This window comes from Aythya fuligula, chromosome 3 (assembly GCF_009819795.1).
Source record: "Aythya fuligula isolate bAytFul2 chromosome 3, bAytFul2.pri, whole genome shotgun sequence".
Lineage (NCBI taxonomy): Eukaryota > Metazoa > Chordata > Aves > Anseriformes > Anatidae > Aythya > Aythya fuligula.
Genome location: NC_045561.1, coordinates 25,577,046 through 25,602,694, shown reverse-complemented (window position 1 = coordinate 25,602,694; position 25,649 = coordinate 25,577,046). Strand labels below are relative to the sequence as shown.

General features: G+C 33.4%; 1 protein-coding gene across 13 annotated transcripts in view; it reads right to left on the bottom strand.

Annotated features, from left to right (window-relative positions):
- RYR2 (ryanodine receptor 2) overlaps nucleotides 1-25,649 on the bottom strand; it is a 415,779-nt gene that overhangs the window by 53,996 nt on the left and 336,134 nt on the right. For 7 of the 13 annotated variants that reach the window (XM_032184919.1, XM_032184922.1, XM_032184920.1 and 4 more), the window contains 16 exons: nucleotides 25,401-25,461; nucleotides 24,203-24,441; nucleotides 22,543-22,624; nucleotides 20,880-21,010; nucleotides 19,942-20,262; nucleotides 18,586-18,826; nucleotides 18,073-18,160; nucleotides 16,334-16,426; nucleotides 15,808-15,978; nucleotides 14,456-14,515; nucleotides 10,053-10,187; nucleotides 6,406-6,518; nucleotides 4,671-4,767; nucleotides 896-999; nucleotides 223-274; nucleotides 22-75 (listed from right to left, as the gene is read on the bottom strand). In XM_032184919.1, the coding sequence (XP_032040810.1) occupies nucleotides 22-75; nucleotides 223-274; nucleotides 896-999; nucleotides 4,671-4,767; nucleotides 6,406-6,518; nucleotides 10,053-10,187; nucleotides 14,456-14,515; nucleotides 15,808-15,978; nucleotides 16,334-16,426; nucleotides 18,073-18,160; nucleotides 18,586-18,826; nucleotides 19,942-20,262; nucleotides 20,880-21,010; nucleotides 22,543-22,624; nucleotides 24,203-24,441; nucleotides 25,401-25,461 (2,042 nt within the window). Of the gene's footprint in view, nucleotides 1-21; nucleotides 76-222; nucleotides 275-895; nucleotides 1,000-4,670; nucleotides 4,768-6,405; nucleotides 6,519-10,052; nucleotides 10,188-11,280; nucleotides 11,656-14,455; nucleotides 14,516-15,807; nucleotides 15,979-16,333; nucleotides 16,427-18,072; nucleotides 18,161-18,585; nucleotides 18,827-19,941; nucleotides 20,263-20,879; nucleotides 21,011-22,542; nucleotides 22,625-24,202; nucleotides 24,442-25,400; nucleotides 25,462-25,649 lie in introns of all 13 variants that reach the window. The other 6 variants (XM_032184912.1, XM_032184915.1, XM_032184916.1 and 3 more) reach the window with 1 other exon arrangement.

Sequence of the window (25,649 nt, the reverse complement as noted above, 5' to 3'; positions counted from 1 at the left end):
AAAAAAAAAGTACAATCTTACTTCAAAACTTTTCACTTCTTCTTCACCATCATCATCTTCTTCATCATGGCAACTCTGATACCATGCAAAAAAGAAAACATTTACTAATAAGCCCAGAGGAGGCTAAGGCTTAGTTTGTGTTACACAATTTCTCTTGATCTTCATTATTAACATTAATAAAACAGAAAAGATGTAAAAGATCTTTTACATTTAAAAAATTACCTTTGCCATAATGTCAGCATAAGCCATATAGAGAAAATCTTCCTCCAGTTTGCTGGGTAATGGAGAGAGGAAAGGGAAGAGACAGAAGATTAGAGCAATACAAGTAGAATTTGAGCTCCAAAATATTTTTAAGCACGTTAAAAATATTTTAAAGGATTTCTGCACTTATAATTAATTAGAAAAATCTTTTTTTGAAAATGAGGACTAGATTAACTAATACAGACTGAAAAGCAAAGCCAACTACAAACACAGTACACAGAAATAAAAAAAATAAAAAGTTCAATCAAAGATAGCAAAGTTAATTTTTATTTTTTTCCTAGAAATGTATTTAATAATTAGAATATCACTGTGAATAGGGAACACAGAAGACAGAGACATAGTAAGTCCTGAACACAGACAGGAATATAGCATCCAGGACTGTGACAAAGTGCATAGGCACGTCTTTGTGCCTCTAGAAAACTCATTAAATCTCATTATCAGTCATGTTAAAATGTCTTCACATACTACCACAGGCTAGAGAAGTTCCAGTGTAACTCAAACTCACCATGTTTACATATGCACAGGTTCTGGCCTAGCCTATGGAATCTGACTTAAACAGAGACATGGATATCTTCAAATACAGAAGTAATCTGAAAATCTGCATACACTCTGAAGTCTTTCACACTATCCCTACCATTTTTCAGTTAAGGCTGTTCGACTGAATAGCAGAATAAGTTGATGTAAAGGATCAACTCTTTTAAGGTTTTCATCTTCTTCTGTTGGTTCCTCTCCAGGTTTCTTTAGGGGAAAAAAAATGAAATAAAGATTACTTTTTTTAAAAGTACATTATATTATTTATTATGAAAAATGTTTTACTCTGTGCAATTTATTAAACTTTAAATACTCACATACATAATTCTTGACCTGGACAACCAGGAGGAAACAAATTCCAAGCAAAGTAAGTGATCCTGACTGAGTTTAACCTACACCATGAAGACTTACAAAGATGATACTATATGCAAACCTTTGGATCTCCTCTTCTCAACCCTCTTTTCTCAATTCTGAAAAGACCTTCAGTCTCCTACTCTCGTCATTCAGAATGAGTGGTAATCAGAAGCCATCCTTTCCTTAGGTAGCAAAAACAGTAGCCTGTTTCTCCCTATGTTAACAAGCCTCATCAGCTAAAAATTAAAATCCTTTGTTCCAAGTGCTATGCCAGGTATAATGTTCCCTGAGGAACATAATGTTCCCTGACGAGCATTATACAAACTTGAAGCTCACCAATAGCTTCAGCCAGAATGAGCCATGTCTACCAGTAATGGAGAACTTTAGAATATCAGAATATCAATACCAATAATTTATAAAAATATATCAATCAATAACTTAAACATACACATGAATAGGTTTTCTGTGTTTGTGTTTGTGTTTTTTTTTCATGTGGCTATTTTGCTTTCAGGTTTAGACAGCTGTGGTTAGTTCACTGCAAAAAGAAAATATACTCAGATAACAAGATGCCAATCACTGAAGCAATGTTTTGAAAATAATCTACACAAAATTTGTCCTCTGACTTCTTGTCTTTTGCCAAAAGACATTTCAGATCATGAGTTTTTCATACTAGCTGTTCAAAACTTTCCTTCATCCAGACATATTTTTCTACAAAGTATCTTGTAATTCACAGAAAACTTGCTGCATAAGTTATGCACACTCTTCCTTCTCATTTTCACCTAGCAGTATACACTGAAATACTGATGAAAAGAATTGTATGCATTGTTAAAACTGCAGAAGTAATAATAACAATACTACTAATAAAATGCCAGATGTTATCTGTTATCAGTAAGAAAGTGTTGGCCACATGACAGGTGTAAAGAGAATGGAGTTTTTTACCAAGAAAAAAGTGTTGTGCTAGCACCAAAAATGTTACTGTATGAATGTTCTTTGAATACGACATTGCATATATGGCCTGTGAAGTCCATTTTTTCAACGCAGTTGTAGCAAACATGACTGGTTGCAGCTGAGAATTCACTTCTACTTGACTTGTATGCATGTCTGTTTCACAAGCTAGTGTACTTCTACAATTTGAAGTGAAAATAGTTATGCTGGCTATGCAAGGTTCACTTCACATTTTTCAATATATGACAATATTTCCAATATAAATGCCAAGATCTGAACAAGGCAAATTATAACTGTAATCAGTAATAACGTTATTACTGCTGGGGGGGAGGAAGATGAGAAGCCTCCCCTGCTCTTCATTTCAATCTCATTGAAGATTTTTATCTTTTTCTTTAATTAAATGTATAGTAGTGCCACTTTTGTATAAAATCCTTATGGATAGAAAATTCAAGAAGCAAACCTGCTTTGGCCCAGTCCTATGCTTAAGAAGATGAAAGCACTAATCCTAAATCCCAGCAAATGCCCCACCACAGGCCTGGATCTGGCAAAGTCAGGAAGGAGAGAGTTTTCACTGAATTTCTTCCTTTAAACTATTTTCACTTAGCAGAAAAGAGAGTTCAAAATTCTCAGTTCCGAAAAAGTAATTACTAAGCCATAGTAATTATGGCTTAGTTACAATTATAATTGTAAACTACAATTATAATTGTAGTTTACTGACTACAGAGAGCTCATGGATATGAAGTCTTGGCTATAGTCTCTGAGCACTGGTTTGTTACAGTATTCTACTCAATACCTGAACAGTTCAGAAATGTCAGGCAATGCTTGAAGCACAGTCCAAGGCTTTTCCTTTCAAGTCTTCCAGATGAGATCTATCACCACAGCCTGGGCTATGATTCCATCTTGGTTGGCCAATAAGTCTTTAATTCCTTATTACACCTTGGTACATTTTCTCTAATAGGGTCAGAGAACCTTCACCAGCAACATAATAAACACAACACAACAGTCTGAACCTACTGCACAGAGCTGAAGAGTTCACCCTCCAGAGGAGTGCTATAAAGCAGCAAGAATTTAATAGAAATCAATTTAAAAGAGATTTCTGATCACTCTTCTGAATGAAAGGTTTAATACATCCTCAAGAGAGGGCTGGAGACAAACTTATCTGTATTCTTGCAGAGTTACTGAATGTGATGTGAATGCCTGTGGTCCTTTATTAAAAGAAGATATAGGAGCCAATCCAGTTTGTTTCTGTCTTCCCTAAAGCAGTTTTTCACAAGAAGTTCTACATAAACTTGGAAATGATGCAGCTTCATTGACAAAATATGGAGACAACCCTTTAAGTCAAAGTGTAATCAAATGGCTGTGCTGGGTTCTTCACACATACATGCACACACAAAGAGCTGTGCTGCTCCACATTCCATATACATACACACACACTCTAAACTGCTAAAACGTCAATATTTTCGCAAGGAACATGCATTATTTAAACATTTAAAATGTGCTGGGACATACTAAACTATCAGTTTAAAAGGTTGCACAAAAAGCATTTGTGTACAAGTCTCTTGCTTTTTCATAATGCTTAGACCACAATCAGGTTGTCACAAGAAATGAATTCTACATGTGTGCAGGCAGACAATGAATTTCCATAGTCTGTTTGTGTTGAAATTATTGCTACTGACACTTTTTTTGTTATTTTGATCCTTATTTTCAAAATAGTTCACAACTTGGGCAGTTGGTTTTATGCACAAACTTTGAACAGTTAAAAGCAAATTAACAATTATTGGTTTTGTTTTTTGTTTATTTGTTTTTCCTAATAACAATTTTCTATTTAGCTTTCTTTCCCTGTTGTAGAGAGCTGGCCCTCCTCCCTATAAAAAGTCTGTCTTGGTCCTCCAGGAAGGGAAACATTTCCTACTACAAATATTTTCTGACCTAGTTCTTGCTGAATCCTCATGAAAACCTCCTTTCTGAGAGACGATTATAAAGGTTGAGGACACAAGCCTTACCTGAAAATCAGTCCAAGGACTTATCAAGCTTATGACTAAAGTCTAAAATTTGACTGCTGGGAAAAATCCTCACTTCCCTGACCAACAGTACAAGAAGACCCTTCTGCATGGATAGTCCCAATGAATACCCTTTTCCTGTCTATTTCTGTGAGAGTGATTAATCTTAGACTAGAACCACTCTAGTTTCCCATTCTAACCTTTTGACTTAAATGGCTTTAATGTGGGTTACAATGTCTTCAAATACATAGAAGTTAACTGCAAAGAAAGAAGGGAATAAACCATTTTCCACAGGGCAGCTGCTGAAAGTTATGGCAATGACAGCAACTGGCATGTAATTTAGACAAAAAAGTTTTATAATATGGTTATTGAAGCCCTGAGGCAGATTGCCTAAGGGGATTTTGTAATCTCCGCTTTTTTCTGATTTTTAACAACTGTCAGAGTGACTTGATTATAGCTCACACCTTTTAGTAGAGATAGCTTAGATGATCTCTTATGTACCCCACAGTCTTATAGTTATGATTATATGTTAATGTTAATCCATAATACATTCCCACAACCCTTTGCACACAGACATACTGCTAAATCTTCTATCAGTTTGTCTTCAAAATAGTGTTCTTCTGTCTCAATCCATGATTTATCATAGCCTTGAAGAAAGAGATTGACAGCTCGATGCCTAAGAAAAAGAAAATTAAAAGAAAAGCTTTACATTTATAAGGAGAAAATCTGGTCAAATAGATTTCATTTAGTTTGGAGAAGTGCCCCTACATTACCGCTACTGCTTAAAAGGGAAGCTGAATTTCTACAGCAAAACGAGTCCAAAACATTCTATTAAAACTTATCTTTAGATTCAAATTCTCAAATTGAAACATCACTTTTTGATACGAGTTTCACAAATATTAACGTAATAATGATTTCAGTAACAAATAATAAGTAGAACTTTAAAGAAATTTAAACACTAGTGCAAGATAAAAGCATTTTACCACATTATTTAATTTTATTTTGAATAAGAAATGTTTTCATATAATTTTAATTTCAGTATGATAACAGCAATAGATAGCATTGTATTGTGCTCAAATAATTACATTTTTTGAATGTTCAGGATTAGACTCACACATTTCAAATTATAAACCAACTTTTTCCATGAAATTAAATATCTGGTGAGGCTAGGGGAGAGGGATTAAGCCAATGATGAGGTTTACAGTTTTGTGTGTTTTTTTGTTTAGTTGTTTTTGTTGTTGTTGTTGTTGTTTGTTTCATTAAGAATTCAATACAAAATAGACTGTGTGATAAATATGTCTCTATGAAGAATGTTATCATTATTCCTAATTCTTTAAAACAACTCTCAATTGCACATACTGAAAAGGAAGATAACTGGAATAACTGAATTATTAAATAATATAATTGAAATATATGGGATATTAGTTATGTGCAGGTGATCTATTTGTTATAAGTAAGAAGAGCTACAGATGTAAATATATTGGTTCTATTTTCAACTATCAAGACAGCCTCATTTCAGGATGGTATGACATCTCATGCCTTTGTGCTTAAACTCACCCTACTAACTGTTTTAACAGTAAAAATATGCATGCTTCTGAGAACAAAAGAGAATTATATTATGTTGAATATATCAGATACATGTTCTTGAAATTATTTTCAGCAACTGCATGAAAAAACAGATTCCTTTGCGTTTCTTGAATATTCTTTCCTTCCAAAATCTCAGGACTCACCTGGCTATAGATCCTAGCCTCCTTTAACCAGGAAAGAAGAAAAAGGTGTGAAGCTACAGTATATGCATAATTTCCTAGTAGAAAAAGAACACTCCGCTCTTATCAAAAGTGCAGAGTAAATAGACAAATTTTTAGACAAATAATGTCAATTTATTTCCTCTATATAGAAAATGTAGCATCAAATATTAAAGGTAACTCCCCAGTTCAAGAGCTATACCATATCTTAGGAAGACATTTATCTCCAAAGATGGTACATGACCCCAATATATCCATTTCTAAATTTATCTCCTGTGAAATATGTATACTTTTCAAAAAAGCAAACACACCAGAAAAAACAGGTGGAAAAATGTCAGAAGGAGAGAACCACAAATTTAAAAATGTATTTCTTATTTTTCTTCAGAACATATACTAGAAGAAAGTAATAAGATCTACTAAAAGAAACATACAGTGTACATTACTGCATAGTTTCCCAATTATTGGTTTGCATGTCATTCTTCATTCAGATCTCACCAAATAGAATTGTATGAGCAAAAACACACATTTGTATTCACATTTGTAAATGATAAAACAAATATAGCACTTACCTTGGTAGATTATATAATGGTGCCATTCTAAAGCAGGCAACCACTGCTCTTTTCCTCTGTTTAGACAGCAGCTTATGCCACACTGCTTTTTTGGACCGCTGAGGATGTTCAACCTGTTACATAAAATATATATGGAAAAATAAAGAATATGGCAAAGTCTCCACTGTCTGGGCATAGTAATAATAATAAAAATGTTAGATAACATAAATCAACTGGAAAGATAAGAGAAGAATAAGAAATGGAAAAACATGTTCCAGACAGAGTTCATTCAAGTGGTCAGTCAAATTGTAGAAATCCAATTTAAAAAAAAAAGTAAAACTAAAACAAAATTTCCCTTTCCTTTTATGGTATATTTATTTTCTTTGTTTACTTAATCCTACTTCTTAGGTCTTCCAGATGGAGTATTATTATCTTGAAACCATCTGCCAGGAAATCTTATATTTTATTACAAAGAATTTCACTCACTCTTCCTTTGGTACACTACTCTTTGCATAGCGTTAAATTGTACACTTTCACAGAGGTGTACATGTACAGGCTCAGAGGGAGTCTTCCTAAATACTATTAAGTGCTTATTTGTAATATTTACCATGACCAGCTACAATGGAAACAAATTAACTTTAAAAGTGAGACACAGGCACAGACTCTTAGTTAGAACTAAATCTCTTCCACGAATCTAAATAGCTACAATGAACATAAGATATTCCAAAATATCTTATTCAGCTACATTTCATAATGTTGCAGATCTGCTTTCAGATTAATTCGCTTTCTGCCTCCTGGCTTTAAAGTAGCATGAGATAAGATTGGGTCTGCTTTATTCTCATATTCTTTCATTTTCCTTTGTTCTACCTTCTACCCTAGTTTCCATCAGAAAATCAGAAGTTATGGTCCAAAAGACCAACAGTACATAGCCTGACTGGCTGGGAACTTTGATTCCAGGCTGTGCTACAGATGATTCCTTTCACATGGTCTATTCACAGTTTTTGCAATTTACTTTACATCTGCTCCATAAAGTTTGATTTGATTTAAGTTACACTACTCCTGTAATGTTGGGATTGTTTGGGACAGGTTGGGGAAGAAGGGTGGTTTGTTTGTTTTTTCAGTGGTTTGTTTTACAGACTACTGGGCTAGTGGAATAATATCCTCTGTCTTCCAGCACCATCAAAAGAAATCTATGGAAGTTAGCATCCCTAATCTGAAAGATTTAGTGATTCTGGCTAGTATTAAAATAAAACATTTTGTCGTAGAATATGAAGTGATGATGATGTTTATGAACAATGAGTATTCAATCCACACATACATGTAGTTATCAAAGAGGACTTCAGCAGTTTATTGAAATACCAAAAATTACTCATAGTTAAACAATAAGCATTTAATTAAACTGACTAAAAATACCGCAAAGCATTCAGTAAAATTGGAGAATTACACTTGTAAGATTAAATGGCAGTATTCTAAAACACGTTTTTTTTTCAAAATATAAAACACAAGTGAAAAAATTTGTTATTGATGAGAAAAGATAGAAAAGTATTCACTGCAAACATATTTACAAACACAAAACAAAGTCAGTGCTAACAATTTAGAAGTCAGACAAATCCAAATGTGAAAGTTAGATAGTTAGTAATGTCTTCAAAAACAAACTCTCTATACTTTCCCAAAAGAAATAGCCTCGGCCTACACAAGCGGATCTCTGAAAATAATGCAAACAAATAAATTAGTTGTGCAAGGAAAGAAAATACAAACAAATAGCTGAAGTACTGATCCTTCCAAGTGCCATAGGGAAAGTGGCCAGAGTATTTGTATATGAAGAACAAAGAACTACTACAGTTTATCACAGAAGCAGTCCCAGTGATTATATATCCATTATTTCTAAAGACACAGAATTACCCATTCAGTGACAGAAGCAAACAGCAAAGCAAAACAAAACAAAACAACAAAAAAAAAAAACTATACCTGAGCACTTGCCTATAGAAGAGAAGTGAAGCTGTGGGGCCAAATCCCGAAACAAAAAGTTTCCAAGTACACAGAATAAAAGTAGGCAGCATTTACCTCATTAAAACTATTGACATGAAACATCCATATGGTATTTTGAGGGAAATCCAGGGTATTCTTATTTTTTATTGAGGGTATTTTGAGGTTCGGTGAAATTGATTCTGGAACAGAACTCTTTCTCTAGTAGGCTAACATGATTGCCGTGCTTTTACTACACATTCTATCACTTTTTTATTTGATCTACATGCATTCAGTAGCAGGTAAACTTTAGTGACTTCCTCTTTTTCATCTTCTATTCAACTATGTAAATCTGCTGAATTTGCCAGTCTGCAAGGCTGGTAAACTATATAGAGAAGATGTGTGAGAAAAGAACAACTGGGATATATGTTATTACATATATATTACATCAATATACTGTATTGTATTGATGTATTTACATCAATATACAGTGTATGCAGGATACCAAGATTTCTGAGAGTCACTCAGCAAGCAAGCAAGTACCACAAAGTATATACAAGTACTTCCATATGTCCCTCAGATTCCTACTTGACTGAACCAGTTGCCTCTTCAAAGTATGGAAGCTTCCTTACATGAAAATCTGTGCCAAGCTTCTGAAATCAAAAAATCTAGTAAGAGAGCAAGACAGCCTTGAATTTTTAAGTATTCTTTCAAAAGGGAAAAAAAAAAAAAAAAAAAAGCAAATTTTATGTGCGATCACTTAACAGTCTATGGTGCAACCAGCAGTGCTTATCTCTGCCACTAGAAATGCCCTTAAGGTTAATATGCTGCTTCTTCAGTATAAAAAACAAAATTAAATTAAAATAAAATAAAAATTAAATTAAAATAAAATAAAAATAAAATAAAATAAAAATAATAAAATAAAATAAAATAAAATAAAATAAAATAAAATAAAATAAAATAAAATAAAATAAAATAAAATAAAATAAAATAAAATAGACTTGCAACCACAGAAAAATATCTGAAGTTAAAAATACAGTTCAGTAAGCAAAATGAGAAAATTAAACTTACTAAATAGTCTTTGATTTGTAGGATGTACTAACATAGAATTTTTTAAATGTCAAAATTTAGCAAATTATTTTGTCAATTGGAAATTCTTCTTACATTTTTTCTAATTGGTATACAGTGAATAGAGAAGTCATCTTTCAAGCCATCTCGCTGTCCAGCTTCATATAGTTAAAGTGTGCAAATTCTAATCAGATATTCATGTAGCCAGTTTAAGTTTCTTTCTAATTCCATAATTCAAGTATCTCGAATAAAGAAAAAAGGTTGAGAAAATACATTTTTCAGGTTTTTTTTTGTTTGTTTGTTTGTTTGTTTGTTTGTTTTTTTAAATCACATTTCACGCTCCACGGACAATTTTTTGATCACTTCCTGGTAGATGCAGTGCACCAGAAGGATGCTAAAACATATGTATCACCAGTCCTTTTCCTCATAAATGATTGTTGGAGCTGCTGAAAAAGCATTATATGATTGATATGACCACAAGATATTGGATTAAAAACCAGAAAGGAAAGCATCTGAACAGTAGCCACCAAAAGGAAGAAAAAATAATATAAATTCAACAGATGAAAACTACAACGGAGAGGCTGAATGCTTTTGTTTACAATAAGAGGCAATGTAATTGAGAAAATATGTCTCACCTGTTCCAGATGAAAAAGTACATTAGCTATATCAAGAACTCTTTCCACTGTCTTCTCTGGATCTGAGGAATCTTCATTCCTGTTTGGTAAATCTTTGTAAAGTGCCATCTGCCATCTAATGGCGGGATCCTCAAGCTGCAGGAGAAAGATTTCACGTGTAACCATGGCAAAATGTACCAAATGTAGGGATAAACAGTTTAATTAGTACAGAAACGGTTTCAAAGGACAACAGAGCATTTTATATTGCTAACCCGTACCTTTACGTGGCTAACCCATAAGGTGTCCACTATGTTGACTAGGAGAACACAGGCAAATAAAACTTAAGACTGATTTGTGCAAGGTTTGTTGAAAGCTTCCAGAGGACTGAAAGTATTACAATCATACAAAGAGCAAATGATCATGGGCCAACAAATGGCACTGGTACCAGTGATGAATATATTATCTGAGGAAAAGTAATGAATATGAGGTAGAAAGAGGCACAACTTTATACACTGACTTTAATTATTATTAAAACAAATAATAATGAAATTGTTGCTTTGTTATGTGTGATTACTTAGCTTTCAGTCATGGAAATTAGTCATGAAAATAAATCTTATCTACATCTGATTTTTTGGATTTAAGCTTTTTCAAAATATTAGAAAATCCTTATTTAACTGATTACTACCTAAAAAAATAAAGGTTAATTTATCAAAAAAAAAAAAAAAAAAAAGTATTTTCTTATTAACCTACAAATTATAAAAAACAGTATGAAGCAAAACATTTTTCTCATTTTTCTCTTTACATTTAATTTTCTCCATTTTGGTGATTTGCGATTCTCAGTTTTACTATTATCCATGTCTTCTTTTTTTTTTTTCTTTTTTCGGTTTATTTTGTCTCCCAGTGCTTCTCCTATTCAACACTGATGCAACACACATTGAAAGCACTATTTTTTGTGCCAATAGCACTAAAGACATTTGCAATGTGAAACCCATTTTACTGAGAGCTGTGACCAGTGATCTATTCCTGACTGTGCAATTTAAGTGACACTGGCCTGGATTCCCAGAGCATTTGGGAGCCTAAACCCCATGGATTTGAATAGGGCTTAAACTCAACACTTACTTTTCTAAAACATCTTTGTGAATCCAGATTTCATTTTGTGCCTAGAATGAGACAATAACGCTAATTCACCTCCATAACACATCTTAAAATACACGGTTTACTGAAGTTCCAGGAATAATTATAAACTTACACAGTCGCTCAATAATAGCTTATTATAACCTAGAAAGCCACAATTGGCAGGTTTTTCTTCCACCTTTCGGATTTTCCATTTCTTAACAACTGTCACATCCACAGTCTTTGTGTGAGTATTTGACTGGATCATCATGAATGGATAGTCCACAAAAGACTTTTTATGCACAGGCAGAGATGTCTTTTGATCAGAGGACTCCTCACATTCTATCAAAGTACAGCTTTTTTGTATAGGTAGTTTTCTAAGGGCATGAGTAGTTGACATTTCAAGGTGTGAATTAGCATGGCTGGAAGAAGATTTTGGTGACTTGAGCTTCATCCATGTCAAAATGAATGCAAGTTTCGTCATCAATTTCTTGAAATAAAAGGCTCGGTACTGAGTAACAGCATGCAGGCATGCAAGGAAAGGAAAGACAGAAACAGGGTGAAGACAAATGTAGACAACGGTAGACAAATGCATGAAATAGACGCTGAAACATTTATAGATAAAGATTAAGAAGGATGATTTTTAAACAGTGCAGTTTTCCAAAAACAAAAAATTGAGATAAATCACATATTAGCTCTAGCACAAATGACAGAACACAGTGTCTGTGAAACAAAAGTGGTCAACAGAAAACATCATTTAAAGAAAGAATATTGCTATGGTAATATTGCCGTGCCTGGAAGAAAATCAGACTTTTGATAAAGTGATAGCTTTCCTCTGTTTTGAAAGTCACCTTACACAAACACCATCACAACTAAGTTACATTATTAGCTGGTCACATTAAATAATAATTGAAGACCATTTGTTTTACATTGCTTTTATGTATAACTCCATTGGATAAAAAAGGGTGGTATATGCACAAAATACATTGGTATTATTTTTCCTAGCAGGAAGCATGATTTTTTGACTTTACCTGACATGTACTCGATGTACAGTCACATGATACAGTGACTAAATACTAATGACATCACAGAATCATAAAGTAACCAACTGTAAGTAACTACTAAAGTTAACATTAGACATAACTATAAATTATTAAATTTTAAATTTAGCTCTAATTTGAACTCTGAAATATGTCAGTAATAAATGATTCAAGAAAAGATATATTTCATCAGGAACAAACCACTCAGATAATAAGCCACATAAAGATAATATATGTAACAATAAAATGGAGTTTTGAAGTCTAAAGAATGCTCTATTTTGTCCACAGTTGAGTGCCTACTTTTCACATACAAGTCAAAATCGGAGCTTTTCATAACTAGTGAAGCTAGGATAACATTTCACAATAGTTATTTGTCTTGGTTAGCTAAATCATTCTAATCCATATTAGAATGTCAACTTCCTCTGGAAAATCAATTTACAATGAAGAAAATCCAGAGTCACTCCTGATAAGTTTACAACTTGAAAAAATCAATAAGTACCTTGGATTAGCTAAGATTATTGACTTCTTAATTATTAAGGCACTAGTAATTTCATCAGTTTAAGAAATTTAGAAATACTTTTACTCTCACGTTATAAACAAAGGAGGCTGTATGTTGCTGAACAGCAGCCAATTTCTAATTAAATCAAAGGAAATTTCTCAAGAGGAAGCACAGGTAAAGTTATTAAGAAGTATCACTACTCCAAGGCAACAAACCAGTAACAGACAGAAACCTCTTAATAGCACTATGTACAATATAACCCTAAATAAACAAAATAGAAACTGAAGAGGAAACACTTAAAATAGGAGGACAAGTCCTACACAACAGCATGAAATGCCAGGAAGGACTTTACAACTGGGTCACTCATAAAATGGCAATATATACATACTGAAAATGTCAGAATAGAAATACCTATCTTTATCATGAAGTAAATATTGCTCAAGTTCACATATAAAATCACAATACATTTCAGGTTCAGGTGTTCATAGTGTGTGTCACTGCTTAAGTATACCCATATATGTTACCTATGAAACATACCATAGATCTTTATAAATGCTCCGTTCTTCCTAGTATGGAAGAATGCCTGTGTGGATTCTTTTGCTTTACAGTACACAATAATATTCACTATATATAGATAATTATTTCAAGCTCTTTTTTAGGATTTAACCAAATCTTTCATAGTCAGAGGTGAACTTTCCTATGTGTACTCCATTTGATTTAAAGCTATTGGACTTTGATTTGTAATATTTTATGAGGAAAAGCATTAAACATTAGCTTTGCAAAATGATGCATCTTCCTGTGAGCCTCAGAAACCCCAAGCTCCATATAATCTTGCGATAGAGAAAGCAGAAGATAGGAGAAAATCCTGGAAGAACTACCTCACATCCAAACCATTTAAACAAACAAACATATTGCCATGTACATTGCAGTGGAATCTAGACGTCTAGATGATTCTTAAATACTATTTCAGGGAAAAAAAAAAAAAAAAAAAAAAAAAAGCCCGATATCCAACTCACTGTTTTTTTGTTTTTCCTTGTCATCAATTAATGACTACGGCAAATCCCTGATGTGAATCAAACTCTTCTGGGGGGGAAGTGTAGGGAGTAGGTAAAGGATAATGCTAGGTAAAGCAAAATCCATGGGTCTGATTGCTTTTTCCTTCAATACGTCATTTTATTCCACTTCCATATTCTGACCTCTTCTTTGCCATTATTCGAAGCATTAAAGAAAACAGTTTGGTTACACTAGGCCAGTTCAGGACTTCTCCCCTAAGGCTATTCATCTGGCACTAACTTGAATTCAACTAAAAAAAAAAAAATCTATACTTCTTCCAAAATGCTTTCTTTTCTGTGGGCTGCAAAACAGGGACAAAATATAGCCAAGCAGTGATTTTCTACTTTAGAGTATACAAAAGTGGCAGGTTCCCTTTCCCTCTCACTTCAAACAGATATAAGTTAACACTGAGCATTTTTCAAATTCTACCTCAAACAATCAGAAGGTAGAGTTTAAACAGTGATAGACCACACTCAGCTTCTTATTGATGGTGCTAATTGGCAGGGATTCAAAAGGTCACAGGATATTTTATATAATACATATATAAACACATTAAAAAAACTAATATTTAACCACTGAAATGAAAAAGTTACTTGACAGATGTGAAAAGGGGATTATGAGTTATCCTAAATAACTGATGCAGGCTATCATTATATGAAATGTGACAACAATGAATTCAACAGAAGAAAGGTCGTGTTTAAAAACTGCACATAAATTACCTTGCCCTGGAGATGAAGATTACTGCGTATGATGTCTCGTACTTCATCCTCAGTATCTTTCTGTCAACAAATTACAAATTATATAAATTAGGTATAGAAAGTAATTAAGAAAACGTATTGTTAATATAAATGTCAAGCTTGGGTTTGGTCCAGATGATGAATAAAACTGACAATGAGGAAGTGAATAAAATTTCTGTGGTAATATATCTTCTTGTGTGAGACCAAAGCTAGCCATATCCAAACTCATAGGAACGAGTTCTGGATACCAACATTCATATTTGTTCACATTAAGTCATTACACTGAATAAAGGTTTGAATTAAAATTATTACCTTACGGATATCTAAGTATATACCCATACAAACACACACGCATACTTTGACCAAATGAAATCAATACCATTAACAGAACTATTTCTTACTTTATAACACAACAGAGAGCATAGCCTTTTCTGATTTGATATCAGCTTCTTTCAGATAACTTTTATTATTTAAAAACATCCAGTTCAGTTGACAAAAGGTCAAATAGCCTGCTAGTTTGTACAAAGCTTCACAGCTTGATGAGGAAGTATATTCCAAATTACAATCACAATGTTGCACTGTGTGTTTATTCCTAGGGAATACTTTTAAAACAGTAAGAACGGGATCCCTACAGAAATTCTTGTACTCACATGGGAAAGATCAAAAAGAATTATTTATGCTACTTGACTGTGAACATAGGAAACAAGTAGTTCTTATATGCATTTCCTAATGAAAGTTTCATAAAATATAACAAACATAATTTAGCATTAAACATTAAGAGAGAGAAATAACTGTTTTTGGTTAAGAATGTCATCTCTATCCATTTACTGATCATTTAGAAAATAAATACGACCAAATTGAAACCTTTTTTTTGCCTTGAAAATGAGAACATGTAGATTGCTATTTACCACTGCCACCCATTGTGCCTTTATTCAACAGAATTATAGTCTTGACTATGAATAATAATTCTATATATTCCCACACTGCAACATTAAAATGAAAAAGATTATAGATCAAATAGAATTAATGTGAATGTTCCACTTCTAATGCTAGCCTTAAGTTTTCATTTTCCAGGCTGAAGACTGGAAAATAACAAGGTCAGACATTCCATCTGGGAAGTAGAAAGGCAGAAGAGTGAAGTCCAGCAACACTTCTAGGATACCAGAATATCTTCTGTTTAGCCCTGCTTATCACGAAATAAAGTTCAGCATTTCCTGAAATTAGCAGATTGCACAGTATGTGTGTCGTGCTGTAAGAACAAAATGGGAAAAAAAATCAAAGAAATTCATTAGTAAAATATTTATTCCTTCTAGAAGTGCAACAAGTGCGCCTACCATGCTGAATCGGTTTTTGGCCAGTGCAATTAGTTCTTGATCTCCAGGGGCACAAATATTTAGGCCAATGGGAAGTAATCTCTTCAGTGCTGCCACAATGAGAGAGGTCTGCATAGAGTACCGGTCACCTTTCCGCTTCATCTTCTTCCTCTCTTGGTCAGAAACTGCTGCCTGCAGCATAAAGCAAAGATGGAAAATAAATTAAAAATGAAATTTAAAAAATATATATCCAATATTAAATAGATAGTAGCATTGTCTCTGGCTTGACAATTTCCTTACTGCCTATACAGCTGCATCACTATAAAACAGAATTGCCTTTTTATCATTGCCAGTATTTTGCATCAATATCTTGAGAATCCACTGTGCTTCTTAAATGACTACCTTTTGCTTTTTTTTCAACAGTGCTTTTTCTTCCCATAAAGGGTTAATAAATATAACAATAAATAAATACATAGCCATTCTTCTCTGGAGTCTTCCCATCAGCTTCCCCTTTGCAAAGAGAAAAATATAAAAATATTTACACTACCTTGGACATCTTAGATTTGGTGTCACTGATAAGGAAAGACATGTTATTGATTTCATTTTGTACCACAAAGTTCTGCTCTTCCCTTTTGAAATTCTGAAACATAGAAAATCTTAGTCAAAAGTGCTTACAGTATATGAGGAATGTATCCAAACAGATCTTACATAAAAATGTAGATGAAATGGAAATTTATAAAATCCACAAAAATAACACAAGGACAGAAAAATAGAATGGATGATCAAACAGCCTTGAATTTCAGCTTTATTTATATTAACTGTCTCAGGATTTTTTTTTTTATTTTTTGTTTTCCTATACTATAGTTTCACGTTTCTCTGGTTATAGAATTACAGAATCATGGAATCATTAAGGCTGGAAAAGTCCTCTAAAACCATCTGGTCCAACCATCCCCTTACCACCAACATTACCGACTAAACCATGTCCCTAAGCACTACAGCCAACCTTTCCTTAAACACCCCCAAGAAAAGCAGCCATGATAAAATCTCCTCTACTTCACTATAAAAATATTGCCTTTACATATAAACCATGCATTTCATCTTTACCTTTATAAACCCCAGTATTATTTTGATACAAGTTTGAATAAAAGACTGATCTTATAAGTGTAACTTACAAGTTACACAAGTAACTTGATGATCTAGTGTCTATTTACTGTACAATGAGTTTTCTGCACATGGGAATGTTTATAATAAATCTTACAGTCCAACTGAAGCACAGCTACACAAATAAGAAGGTATCTTGTTCCCAAAACTTGAAAAAAATGAAGTTATGGCAGAAAAGAAATTTGGTATAGACACAGTCCATAACAAGATCCAATATCTGAAATTGTTTAGTTTCTCTCAATTTTGAGTTTTTCCTTCTTTTTGCTCTAGTATTTGCAGGAAGCATACTTTACTTTCACTTTTGCACCATCAGTGATGGTGTCTGATTAAGGGGTCTTACTCCAGACCCCTTGGTTTTTGCATATGAACTACAGAAAACAGACTTGAGAACCAAGCATTCTATATTTAGTAGAAGTGGAATTAAGAAGAAATCCTTAACTGGTAAAATTAATCAAATATGAAACAGTATCATCTTGGAAAAATATTTTATTTGGAGAACTACTTTAAGATGTATTTTATACTTCCTTGTTCTTAGAACATCAGCTTCCCTTACTAGCTTTCCTTCATGCAAGCCAGATACAGACCCAGGCTTAATATTTGAATTTTACACCTTTAACATTTATTAAAGAAATAAAAATCTGCACTGCAACACAAATTAAGTCACTATAAGTTGTGCTGTGCCTTTCCTTCAGAAAACTCTCATTCCACTAGTACTGTTGAGTACCTTTTCAAATGAATTTTTATTGTAATTGCCCTTGAGGCTCAAGTACACAGACTGCAATTTAGGAAAAAGTTTTTTCTTTAAATGAAACAACTAACATAGTGTTACTATGCTACAAAACACACAACTCCCACAACTAGGCAGACATTTTAAATGTTTTAAACGTCAAACATGAAAGTCATTAATCACAGAAGTGCAGAATCACAGGGGTTGGAAGAGACCTCTGGTGATCATCGAGTCCAACCCCCCTGCCAAAAGCAGGTTCCCTACAGTTGGTTGAGTTAATGCCTTCTCATCTGCAGTTTCACCTCTGTCAGGAAATATGTTTTCCCAAACACAGTCACTTAATAATTGTCCTGATTAAGAAAACTACCTTAAAATATATTTATCAAGGAATTACTTACATGGGACTTTGACCAGTAAATGAAGACTTCAGCCACCATGCGAAACAATTCCTCAGCTTCACTGTTGGGCTCTTTCAGCCATTTTGCCCTAAAATTCAGTAAAAGGGCAGAAATGCTGATTTCAAAAGTAGTTTTCAACATTTTACATGGATGAAAGCCAACAAAACCAACCACGCTTGTTTTTAATCCTTTCTAGTGGCAGTCACTTTTTGATGTCCTATTTCTAAACCCTTAAAATTACATTAATTGTTTTAATCACATTACCCTTTTACATTAATACTAGTTGTAATCCAATATATTTGGATTGGGCCTTTACTTTTTTTTTTCTGTTTGTTTTTCTTCTCCTCTTCTGAAAAAGGCTCCAGCTTCTCCTAAATTGCAAAGCATCAGTTTGATCAACTTTAAGATTGTCAGGTTGAGTAAAGGTTAATTCAGTGCTAGACGTACTAAGGGATAAGATATAGTATCGACAGGACGATTTTAAGATTTATTCACCTGTTCCTCTCCACATACCTGTTATAGTCCACAAATCTAATCAACAAAGGGTAGAAGGCATAGAGGTCCCGTGCCAAAGTGGTGAACTCATCTAGGATGAGCAGTTCAGCCTCCGACATGTCACCTCTGCCTTCTGCTCTTAGATGTTCTTCATCCGATACAACCACTGCTGCTTTTTTCTTTAGCTTATCCATCAGTGGCAGGAAGTGTGTCTTTAAGAGCTGTGGTTTCGCTTTGCTTATGATGGGCTGGGAAAACACTATTTAAGGCAATCAATATTATAATGTACACCTGGCCACAAAATACAAACAAAAAATTTTATCCTTATCCTCCAGCTTGTGTCTTATTTCTAGACTACAGAGTAAAATCCTGCCCCCATTGAAATCAGCATAAGTTTTGCCAAGAATTAAATGCGGTCAGGATTTCATAGTCAATTCACTTTGTAACTATGACGGCAGAAATCACAATTTAACAGATTAAGCTTGCAAGATCATAAACCTTGCCTCTTCACAGGCATTCTGGCAACATACTGGTATTTGCCTGCATAATTTATTGAGCAATGTGGAAGTTTTGTAATAGTATGTATGGGTGGATACATACATAGCTAAATTAGTGCTCACACAAGTTTTATGAGTCACTTTTTCCTCTTCTGCATGTTGTTTATCAACTTGACTGAAGTAGGACTGGCAAACAATCTCTAGATATTTGTGAACCTACACATATAACCTGTCTGTGTTTGTTACACACTTTAGTACAATGGAAGGCTTGTGCAGACAGAAATTAAACTGATTCAACCATCCACCAACCAGCCATTTGAGCCATCTGAAATTTGTTAGCCCAAGCTTTTTGCAAATCTACTCATAAAAATGAATATGTGAATTAGAAGTTCATCTGGGCCATTACAGCAAAACCATTTGTAACATATCCATAGATTACAAAGAATTTTAGGTAATTACAATTTATCCATAGAACACTTTTCATTAACAGCCCTCAGTAGACTACAAATCCAGACTGCTATCGTAAAATAACTACTACAATAAGCATTGAAAAGTCATAAAAAAGCCTAAATGAAAGACTGAAATCACATTATTGTGATTTCACACATATACAAAATATGTATGTGCATATTCTGGAGGAAAAAGAAATAGTTTAATGTACTTCTTAAATTATTTATTAAGAGATTAAAACACACCACTTATGCTACTTTTCCTTTATGCTCAGCAGTTGTAGTTCATCAAATTTGTATTTAAAAACAAGAGTGATATTCTGCTCGACCTTTAACAGGAAAAAAGCAGAGTAATTCAGAGTGTATAAATGGATATATATTCTCAATATATTTACATGTTTATTCATCTATTTGCTTTTACATCTTACCTGCTAACCTCTTCATCCAGGCTCCTTCATCAATACCAAGGTTGTTATAGATGATTTTCAGTATGTTACCCAACAGAGTGTTCATGTGCTCTGATGTCAAGGCTGTACAACACATTTCAGCCTTGTCAGGATTGTTTTCTGGCCCATGCTCCCACCAGTGTGACATGTAGCTACATAGCATAGGCAGGATCACTTCCATTATATGTGGCATTTGTGTGTAACGAATGCCAGACTCTGCCAATTCCACAATTTCTTCCATTAGCTTCACCAAGGAAGGAATATTTGGGCAAACCTCTTCTACGCTAGTAGGCAAATTGAGAACTATTAAGAAAAAAAAAGTCCAAAAATCAATAAACAAAGTCATATATGGAAAATAATTATCTCTAGTTGCTATGCTGTCCCCTCTTTTTTTCTTTTTTTTTTCTTTTTTTTTGTTATTTACATTTATACACTTCTAATCAAAGGGGTAAACAAACAAACAACAACAGCAAAAAAAACAACAACAAAAAAAACATGTTTTCGCACCATTTAGTAAAAACTGGCTACAAACAAGCTTCAATAATAAAGCTTTCTATAATGGAAATAATTCCTTTGTGCAAGGTTCAACTATTAAAGAGTATTTCAGAATTTCTTCCAATATGAGCTTTGCAGTTGAGAAAATATTAATACAATGAAACATATCTCCACATGATTCTACATGATACCAAAGCAATATTTTGAGAACAGTATCTCAAAATTAAAACATTGGTATCTTTAAAAATGTAAAATAATCAGTTTTACCAGACCTTGCCCATTCATTTAGGAAAGAATTGTAATTAAGAGATTAAAAGAAAATTCTTGCACTATAATCTGCATGCAAAAATACACATTTACTAGGCAAGCAACATTTCTAGAGAAATCTGTTTTTTCATAAACATCATATGAGGTTCTAGAAATACCTGCTCTCTCTCTTGCATTCTTGGTATTGTAAATTGAGTAGATATTATGTTTGTTCAAATGAGTTTCCAAAAAAGCCACTGGAAAGGCACCTGAGAAGGCAGCCAAGCATTCTCCTAGTGCTGATCGTTGCCTGTGAATTAATAAACATCATTAAATACACAAATCTTTGATGAATACACTCTGGGGTAGTTGTAAATCAGCCTTTATTTTACTCTAAGATGTGCTCATCTCAAGGTAGTACTTTATTAGGATCATCAACACAAGAATAAGTAGTAGAAAATGAAGTGCCACAAACTCTAATAATATATGAATTAAATGTTATGACATAAAATGTCAAAGACAGCCTACTTAGTTGGAAGCAAATGAGGAACATTCATGGAAAACACAAAGTCATCATAATAATGGCTTCTGTTGCATTCCTTTCCTCTCAGCTTTACTGACGTTACAGTTTCTGCTATTGTTACTGAATAGACTGATGTATCAAGAGACCAAATATGGCTATTATATTTGAATTACAAAAATTTCCTTTTTCTGAGACATAGTAATAAGCAGACGTTAGCCTGGAAAGAAAGCCAAGTCCTTCACAAAATGTTAAATTGCTAATACTGATTAATAACAATTTTTGCACAAAAATACTGCTCTCATCTCTTCGAACACATGCATCTCTTCAAACATATGACAGCATTTATTTGAGGCCCAAAATTTTTAAATGTGTCAAAATTTTAAAAAGCCCATTTCTATGAAGAAGCAGGTGATCACCTGTCACTTCACTTAGGTCCTTCATGTGACATTTAAAACTGTTAGTTTAGATTTCCAATCCAGCGGCCAGAGCAAATTTTAGGAATGTGACAAATGTTTAGCTAAGCAAGTTGAGCCATGCAGATGACAGAACTCCACGAACAAAGCAAACTGTCAAGTTAAAAAAGGCCTCCAAACTCACAGATCAAAAGATTCATCTTTGGTCTTAAGGTTTATCTCATTTTAGGAACTTATTTTCTTTCTTGATCTAGTTTGTTAACTTCATTTTATTAAATCTAACTTCTTTCTCAGTATTATTTTTCCCACTTGCTCCTCCTTCCTTTTTTTTTTTCTTTTCATTAGGTCATAATCTTTATTAGGTCATAATCTTTTCATTAGGTCATAATCCAGGTATATATCCATTACATACACATAAAAAAAGCATGCTATGTTGCTTTCCACTTGCAATGTTTGTAGGTAACCATACACAATAATTATCGATTATTACATATACCTTCTATGGGACTACCCACGGGGGCTGGAACTAGATGATCTTTAAGGTCCCTTCCAACTCAAGACATTCTATGATTCTATGAACATATTAGAAATAATTACAACCGTAGCCTAACTGAATAGCATATCTTTACAGTTCTCCAGCTGGATCTTAAATAAAGTCGTATCTATTGTCAGACTATTTTATCTGTAATTGTTGTTGAATTAATGTATTTTGACAAGTGTATAATATAGCATTTTAAGTATAATACAATAAATGCCTCTGGATTCTGCTTAACACCTAAGCACCTTTTTTCTTTCAAGATACACTTCCAACAACCACCTCTTCCTATATTGCTTTCTGGACTGCATATTCATTAAAGTGAGTATAACTGCAAATAATAAATATAGAGGAACATTTCTTCTTCTTACCGTTCTACATAAATACTCTTGCTGGTTCCCAGAGCATACAAACTGGCCAATATTCTGTAACAGGAGACCTGAACATCTTCCACTAAAGAAAAGAAAATGATAGATATGAAGAAAATAACCTCATTACAATTCTTCTGACAATAACTACATAAATGACATCTATCAAAGACAATCAATAGCAACGTCTCTCTAATACAAAAATAATATTCTGACCCTTCAATGCCATACTTTTTAATCAAAACTTCTACTTCGTTCAATACTAAGTTATCAGCTAAGATTACAGTTGTACTTTATCGTATTTAACTAGTGCACTCACTTTCTGAAATTAATTGCATACCAACTCTTCAATGATACTGTCTAATGGCATAACCCAAGAATTTATTCATTTAATATCTATGTAAAATGTGTCAATGCAACATAGTCTGGCTCTTTACTGCAATGTGATTTTAGTTCTGTTCATCTCCTAGTTCAGTATTTAACAGTAATCTCAGGCACACAACCCACGTTTTTGATCACACCATGGAGTACCCTGTAAACATAGTACTACTCTCAGGTACAAGCACTAGGTCAAGATGCCTGCCATCACAGTAGTACAAATAAGATAATCTTACAAGTAGGCGATTCCAATTGGTAACTTTCTCAGTTTATGAATTCTAAAATTGAGAGTTTGACAACAACATGAGATATGTAGAATAGCTGATTAAGAATATCACATAAGGCTAATTATTCAGTTTCAAAACAGAATATTAGAGAATGAAAAATCACTGAATAAGTGATTTATAATGAAGCAGTGATATATTTAACACCACAGATGACTTCTTTCTGGATACTATCAAAGACTCTTGAATTTTACAGAAATAATTTAATGAGGAAAGTGCATGTTTACGTCTCAACACATTTAAGTCCATCAATATAAAAGCAAATTATTGCAAACAGTTCTCTAATAATTAAATAATTATTTTGGGGGATTCTAAAAAAAAAAAAAAAAAAAAAAAGTCTATTCTTCCAGATCCTTCTTTAGGTATTGCTATAGCTAGTTAGCTGTACAGAAGCAGAATAATTTAATACATCCTTTAATACTTTAATACATCCTTTAATAATTTAATAATCCTTTAATACAGACTGGACAACAGAATTCTTGTTGAGTTCCTAAACCACATACGATTAAAATTTTGTGTTGGAGAGTACAAAAGTTTTTCCTGAAAAGATTGGGCTTGGAAAAAAAAATTACACAATCTGCTACAATCAGAATCTCTACAGAAATGAAGTCTCACATATATCTTAATATCTTATATCCCTTCTTCAGTACCTATTCTTTCAGTTCTTCAGAAACTCCTTACACTTTTCCTTGGGATCTAAGATGCAGCCACCCACATTCCCTGCTAACTGAAACCGAGTCAAGGGGCAGGTATCACAGTATACCCTACAGGGGTACAACCTCAGGTATAGGCAGGGCAAAGACAAATTAACTTAAATGAACTTTTCATACAGGAACAAAACCACAGTGAATCTACGCCACAGAAACCAAAACTGAGAAGACACAGCTGCTTTAGTATTTACAGAAAGTTCACTAAAACCTGCACACTAGAGAAATTATTAATGCTTACTCTTACTATATGACATTATGGATAGTAGCATGACATGTCTAAATAATACATACATATCAAATCTTCCCCAAACTGGTGTTGTCCAATATGCTCAAATAATGAAGATAGCACTGGCAGGAGAGCCACTGTGGTATAATTAATGATTTGTGTAACTCCCTTGGGCTGGTTTCTGCTGTGTGTAAACTGGCCTTGTTTCAGATTTTCCATTGTTTTCTCCAGATCCTCGGCAGCATTGTCCAAAAAAGCTCTCAGTGCCATCTTAACAGACTCCAGACCAGTTTTCATCACAGTCCTGTATATACCATGCAATGAGAATGAAAGAGAATACTCTATTAAACAAGCCTGGAATAAAGTCTAGTTTTGGCTTATATGAAGTATATAACAAAGATCTGAAGAAAATTCTTTCATCTTTGGGGATTATAAAATCTACTCACAGCAGAACAACCTAATGAAAAAAAAAAATGCTTTATAAGAAAATAAGGATATTGTATTTGGTACAATCATTGACAATTTGGTACAATCATTTGGTATTATCATTGACAAAATACAGATCATATTAAAGACAGGGATTAATTTGCCTTCAGAGGAAAAATAAAATGAAATAAATAAATAATGAGGAAGAATGAGAAGTCCTGCAATTCATCATTCTTGAAAAAGAGGAGCCAAATTGGGTTTTGGTTGGTTGGGGGATTTTTCTCTTTTTTTCTCTTTTTTTTTTTTTTTTTAAAGTCTTCTATAGACTTCACTGTGGCTTAAGTAGCCAACTCAACTTAGAAGTAGTACTGAATTCAACATAAAAGGTGTGAGTTTTTTTCCTCAAATTGGAAACAGAATTAACTTTGCAACAAAGACACTCTGAGACAGGTTCACTGCACCCTATATGCACTTAACTCCTGATTTATTTATTTTTTTATTAGACAGCATAAGCAAAAGAACAAAATATTTCTAATGCTATTGTGGTCTTGAGACTGTCATGTGATGAAAAGCAGATGAGAGTGAAGCCAGCAGTTCCTTGACACCACCACTCTGAACCAAAACTGAAAGCATAAGATAAAAATACTGTTTTTTTTCCAAAAAAAAAAAAAAAAACCTTATTTTGTAGCAGAAATTCTTTTCAGCACTATCTTTCTCAAGAACATCTTCCTTAAGTTTTGAAATATTGTAGCCTTACACAGGTTTTCCAAATCTGACTGGATACTATTCTCTAATAAGTGATTTTCTTTGATCTTCAGAAAATATATTCAGTGTTACCTCGCATCCAAGGTCTGGCCCAGTATGTGAAGACAGTTGACTATTGATGTTGCATCATTTCCTAAATAGGAAGGAAAATTACCAACCAATTAAACTGAGCATTCTTTAAAGCATACCTACACTCTGCCAACCATCTCTGGTTTTAATGAAAGAGTAAATGACATTGCAGAAGAGTAATTCAACTTCTGTGTAATTTTGACAGTCATGTTAAAAAACATGCAGTTTGTTGTCTTAGCCTTGTTTGCACAA